Source organism: Camelina sativa, chromosome 8 (assembly GCF_030686135.1).
Source record: "Camelina sativa cultivar CO46 ecotype springtype chromosome 8, ASM3068613v1".
Lineage (NCBI taxonomy): Eukaryota > Viridiplantae > Streptophyta > Magnoliopsida > Brassicales > Brassicaceae > Camelina > Camelina sativa.
In genome coordinates, this window is record NC_141887.1 from 29,872,700 (window position 1) to 29,878,765 (window position 6,066).

At 37.2% G+C, this 6,066-nt stretch overlaps 3 protein-coding genes across 3 annotated transcripts; 1 reads left to right on the top strand and 2 right to left on the bottom strand.

Annotated features, from left to right (window-relative positions):
- Positions 1-93: 93 nt before the first annotated feature.
- LOC104708075 (uncharacterized) lies at positions 94-1,640 on the bottom strand. Its single transcript, XM_010424563.3, has 3 exons — positions 1,499-1,640; positions 695-1,377; positions 94-577 (listed from the first exon to the last, which is right to left on the bottom strand). Exons 1-3 carry the CDS (start codon positions 1,550-1,552, stop codon positions 241-243), a joined length of 1,074 nt encoding a protein of 357 aa, XP_010422865.2. The 5' UTR covers positions 1,553-1,640; the 3' UTR covers positions 94-240.
- A 418-nt stretch (positions 1,641-2,058) lies between these two features.
- On the bottom strand, positions 2,059-3,749 carry LOC147940624 (ras-related protein RABH1e). The gene is made up of 6 exons (XM_087461498.1): positions 3,500-3,749; positions 3,251-3,321; positions 2,962-3,050; positions 2,697-2,808; positions 2,532-2,622; positions 2,059-2,420 (listed from the first exon to the last, which is right to left on the bottom strand). Exons 1-6 carry the CDS (start codon positions 3,614-3,616, stop codon positions 2,277-2,279), a joined length of 624 nt encoding a protein of 207 aa, XP_087317624.1. The 5' UTR covers positions 3,617-3,749; the 3' UTR covers positions 2,059-2,276.
- Positions 3,750-4,364: 615 nt separating this feature from the next.
- On the top strand, positions 4,365-6,066 carry LOC104735035 (BTB/POZ domain-containing protein DOT3-like; the record flags this gene model as incomplete). The annotated part of the gene is made up of 4 exons (XM_087461362.1): positions 4,365-4,562; positions 4,673-4,742; positions 4,925-5,823; positions 5,913-6,066. Coding segments are annotated over exons 1-4 (1,263 nt in total), but the record flags the coding sequence as incomplete, so codon positions are not given.

Sequence of the window (6,066 nt, forward strand, 5' to 3'; positions counted from 1 at the left end):
TTATCTAGTATTGTCAAGATGGAGATTGACAGTGTATGTTGTAAAAGAAATGAGCAATGAGAAACAGTATCCATACACCACAGTTAGATATTGTTGAAAGAAAAAAGAAAATGGCATTTCATATCGGTTTTGAGACCAAAAGGAAAAATAGAAGTAGCTGCCTAACTCAAATCCAAATGCGTAGCCACAAGCAAACAGCAAAAAAAAAAAAAACCAAAAAAAAACATAAACCATGATAATTCATTGCATAGGTTGAGGTGGGAAAATGTAAGGGATCTTGTTAATGTGGTGGTTTGAGAAGTCTGCATCGCTATCAGCTCTGCAGAGGCTGAAACCTCCGATCTCCACCTTCTCGGTCTTCTCGTTCGGCTCGTGGACATCAAGGTAATAGATGTAGTTTCTCTCAAGTCCAGGGAAGGAGCTAGCAAGGAGACAAAAAGACTCAGAATTTGAAAGAAAAATGCAGAGATCTCCAATGTCTTCAGTGTAAGTAGCCTTTCCTTCCTTGCCTATCCTGAACACCCTAAAACCTTTGGTTTCCAAATCTACCAAATTTTCCATGCCATAAGCGCAGGACCTTAGGAATGGTCATATTGTAACACTGTTAATAATATGGTATGATAATATTAATTGAAACTAAAACAAACAAAAGTCTTTGGAGTGATGACTCTTAGGTCATGTCTACCATATATACCTGTACCAAATAACAAGGAAAGTTTCGCCGGCTGATGACTCTACCAAGTGTGTAGTCCTGTAGCACGAAAACAAATGCTCCTTTTCTGTCTTTGTCAACCTGGGAAGGTTTTGAAAATGCAACTTTTGCAGCTTAGGCTCGCCCTTGAAATCCCAGGATGCCATGTGGTCACATCCAGAAGCTGGCAATGAGAACATCTGATATCTCTGGGAAAACATGACATGGGAAGTGAAGAAACTGGGGTCTTTGATTCTGATGTTGGTCCATTTGGAGCCCTTACACAGGCTGAGTTGAGGTCCCAAAAACTTGATAGCCACAACACAGTCTTCTTCCTCAGGAGAAGAAGAGGACATGGCCACGTTGGTGACAATCTGGGTCTGACAATGAGGTAGAGTCACAAGAGGAGGCAGTGAAATGCGTTTAGGGTTTGATTCTGATGCACTTGGGTTGAGATCGTCTCGGAGACACACCACACGCTTCTTAAGGGTAGCGACCCATCCTTGGGATGCTCCGACTGTTGATTTTGCCTTTAGCAACTCACTAGGGATATTCTGTTTAGGAACAAAAAATTCATGGCTGGAAAGATCGAGATAGTCTATATCATCATTTCCAAAAGGATCTTTGCCGAAGACCAAACAGGGTGCAATACGGTCTAGGGAAGATGAAAACAAACGAAAGCTAATCTGCCAAACACCAAGAGAGAAAGATCGATCTCACAACCAAAAGTAAATAAAATATATACCAAAACATTAGAGAGATCAACAAAAAGGAACAAAGAAGTGGTCTCTCTCTTCTTATACTTACCTGAGAATCTTTCTGAGGAGAGAGCTTGGAGAGTCTGGAGAGAAACTGAGACATTTTGTTTATCCGCTGGTGATCCTGATTCAATTCAGTGAACTGAGATTTTGTTGTCAACAAAGCGTGCTCACCAAGGACGGTTTTAAAATATTTTGATAGATTTGGTGGATTATTTCAAAGATAATTATTGAAAGATTTTAAAGATTTTTATTGGTGGTTCGGTAAGATTTCAATATCAAAAAGTTTCAGATGGTTTTGTGTGACAATAAAAACTTCCTCAATAGATATGATTTGATCAATCAAAGTGCCAAGACTGAATTTGGAGTAACCAAATACATTGGGAAAGTGGTGGCGCATATAACAGAAACCAGCAATACGGATGGCAACAGTAAAAAGATCTAAAGATTTGTTGCCCTGTCTGGCTGATGTCTTACAATACTAGTAAGAATAAATATAAGAAATAGAATCTCTCTTTCAAACTTTTTAATTGTCTTTTTTTTCATTATGTAGTAATGTCAAGATGGAGATTGACAGTGTATGTTGTAAAAGAAATAAGCAATGAGAACAGAGCAAAACATTGTCAGTCTTCTTCTTATGCATTCACACATTATTACACAAACTCTATATTGAAAACAAAACCTTTCCAAAGAAAACTAGAGTCTCCACATAAAAAAATCTCTTTCCTCATCACCAGGATTTATTTGTTCCATCAAATTATGAATCTTTTGTTTTTAAAAATCTTCCTATACTGTTACTGTCAAACTTGTATATTTTAAAAATTGATTTAACACGAACAACCACCTCGTTGTTGCTCCCCTTGAGACGAATTGGTCGAAGTCTTTAGGTTCACATCAACCATATCTTCTTGTTTCGTTGAAGAAAGTGTTTCCATCCCTGGTAATGCAGCTGCAATCTTGCGGAACAGTGGCTGCAAGTTACCAAAACAACACCAGAACAAAAAAAAAAGAAGATAATGCGTTATTCCAAGAAATCTCAAGATCTTAAACGAGATCATGAGGGATAGAATTGCATCTCTCACCTTGATGTTAAATCCTGCTTTTGCACTGGTCTCTATGAATATAACTCCATAATCACGAGCTTTGTTATCCCCTTCCTCTATTGACACTTGCCTGTCAAAACAGAAATGTCAAGTTCACATGATCGAAAAAAAGATTCCATGTCTCATCAAAAAGTGTTTTCTTACCTTTTGTCAACGAGATCTGTTTTGTTACCAACCAAAACAATGATGACGTCGCTACCTCTCTCTGTACGAACATCCTCAATCCACTTCGAGGTGTTCAAGAATGACTGCCTATCTGTGTACATAAGAAAAAACCGTATATAACAAGATGAGACCTTTAACACAGCATCCTTGCAAAATCTAGGAGAAATATTGAAAACTCTTTGTCCATCTATATACATACAAAGACGTGACAGCTGAAAAACAATAATTGTCACAGAAGCCTTACTTGCAACATCATAGACAATAACAGCAACAGAAGAATCTCTGATATAACTTGGTATCAGACTTCGAAACCTCTCCTGTCCTGCAGTATCCCTGCAACATTATATATAAACTTGAAGCCTTAATGACAGCACAACAACAATAACATGGTTGATACACAATGCTTGATCATTCATTCAGCCATTATACCAAAACAACAATGATCCTTATCATTGAGTTTATCATCTAAATACAAAATGATTAAGGTCAAAATTATAGATCAAAAGATAGGAGGGTATGAACATGAACATTACCATAGTTGCAAACGAACAGTCCTATCCTCAAGGTACATTGTTTTGGACAAGAAATCAATTCCTATGGTTGCCTACAAAAATTTCCCACAACAAAATGAGAAAAAAAAAAACAAGATCTAAATAACAATGCCTGGGAAATTATAACCAAATCTGCTATAAGTTTCTTGAAATTTTTGAATCTGATCTATAGGATCGTGGATCTCACGGATAGATCAAAGGGGAATTAAAGGGGGATGGGGATGATCAAACCTGATAAGTGGTATCGAATTTGTCGTACATGAAACGAGTGATGATGCTGGTCTTGCCTACGGATTGATCTCCAAGGAAGACGAGCTTGTACTTGGCTAAAGGTGACACACTCGCCATTTTTTTTTTTTTTTTTTGCGCCGATTGGAGATGATGATGATGATCTTTCACCGTAAAGTTTTGAGCTTTAGATCTGACTTTTTTTGCGGTTTCTCAGGTAAAGGTTTGATTTTGACGCGTTTATATGCCTACACCAATGTAACCGCCACCCACGTAAATTTACCATACATAAATAAATAAATAAAACTGTTAAAAAATTAGTTTTACATTAAATTTAATTGCATTGTTTTTACTCAAGAAAAATTAATTGCCTAATTTTAGCAAATTTATCAACATAATCGTTTGACATAATTTGTTGAGAAAGACACCTTTTTACTCTTTAAAAATAAGAAAAGGAAACGTTTAATTCACACAAAGCAAGTAATTAAAATCAACCATAACTTACGATAGTGATATATCTTTGAACGACGCCGTATAGTAACGAAATAAACCAATTTAAGACTACACCAACGTCCAAAGATGCACTCACCAACTACAGTACTACTAGTCATCACATATAAGATGGAGATTACGCAGACCAGTAGATTATGGCGAATGACATAGACATATCATATTCATGGACAGAACATTCTGTACCTAAAAAGCATTAAGCGGTCCAAATCTTACAGAACTGCTTCTCTCAACGAATTCCCATATAAGAGCCACACACTCTCTTTTCACATTTACTCTCATATTTTGTCCCCACTCTGTTGTTACATTTTTGTATATCAGGCAACATATTCATCTCTATCCGGACATAATGTAGTCACACTTCTAGCTGGTTTTAGATATTACTCGATTTTTCTTTGTTTTGCAGATCATAGAGAATGAATCCAGCATCTGCAGGCCAGCTGAAGAGCTCTGGAGATGATACTGATGCTGATCCAATATGTAACAAAAGCATGATAGTTCCAAAAAGAGTTAACGTTGCATTAGCTAACAGCTTCGAGAGGAAAGACCGTTCCTGGTATGCAATCTTTTGATGGTTATATACTTATTATATAAGGTAGTGCAGAGCAAAGAATCAGTAGAGGTTTAGCTTAAGCTAGCTAATGAACTATTTTTTCTTTTTTGCAGGTATGTTAAATCTCAAATCCCTACTGATCTGTCTATTCAAGTTGACGATATTACCTTCAAAGCACACAAGGTAATACTTTTATCAGCAAAAGAAAAATGTTGTTTTAGCCTTAATAGTCTTCAAGTGTGTGTATATATATATATATACATATGAGTTTAGTGATTGGCAAAGCAGAATTTAGACAGAGTAACTTGAACTATCACACATGTTATTGTCAGTTTACCACCTTAATTGTATTTTGTGATGAACAGTTTCCTTTGATCTCCAAATGTGGTTACATAAGCTCTATTGAGCTACAACCTTCAGCTTCTGAGAATGGATATCATCTCAAGCTGGAAAACTTCCCCGGTGGAGCAGATACATTTGAGACCATTCTGAAATTTTGCTACAATCTCCCTCTGGACTTAAATTCTCTCAATGTAGCTCCACTGAGATGTGCATCAGAATACTTGTACATGACTGAAGAATTTGAAGCCGGTAATTTAATCTCCAAGACAGAAGCTTTCATCACTTTTGTAGTATTTGCCTCATGGAGAGATACACTCACTGTTCTGAGATCTTGCACTAGCTTATCTCCGTGGGCTGAAAACCTCCAAATCGTAAGAAGATGCTGTGACTTGCTAGCTTGGAAAGCCTGCAATGATAACACACCAGAAGATGCTGTAGACAGCAATGACAGATGTTTATACAATGATATAGCCACACTTAGAATTGATCACTTCATGAGGGTTATAACAACTATCAAAGCAAAAAGGGCCAAGCCAGAGATTACAGGTAAGATCATCATGAAGTATGCAGAGAACTGGTTGCCGCTAATCGATGATGATTTGGAAGGAGTAAGGGGTTACGGGTTAGGAAAGAATGAGTTGCAGTTCAGTGTGAAGAGAGGAAGAATGGAGGAAAGCAGCAGCTTAGGATGTCAAGAACATAAAGAAACCATTGAAAGCTTAGTCAGTGCACTTCCTCCACAATATGGAGCAGTCTCATGTCACTTTCTATTAAGGATGCTGAAAACAGCAATTGTTTACTCTGCATCACCAGCTTTAATATCTGATCTTGAGAAACGGGTCGGCATGGCTTTGGAAGATGCTAATGTATGTGACCTCCTTATTCCTAACTTCAAAAATGAAGATCAGCAGAAAGGAGCCAGGTGAGACAAATCTACTCTTGTTTGATTAGCTTTCATATTAACTTCACCTAAAGAAATTTTTTAACTTTTTGACGTTGATCTATGCACAGCTCACCTGAGGCATACACTATATACAATGTGGATGTGGTTCACAGGATTTTTGAGTATTTCCTGATGCATGAGCAACAACAACAACAACAAGTACCAGGAAAGCCAAACATATCCAAGCTCTTGGACAATTACCTAGCCGAGATTGCAAAAGAT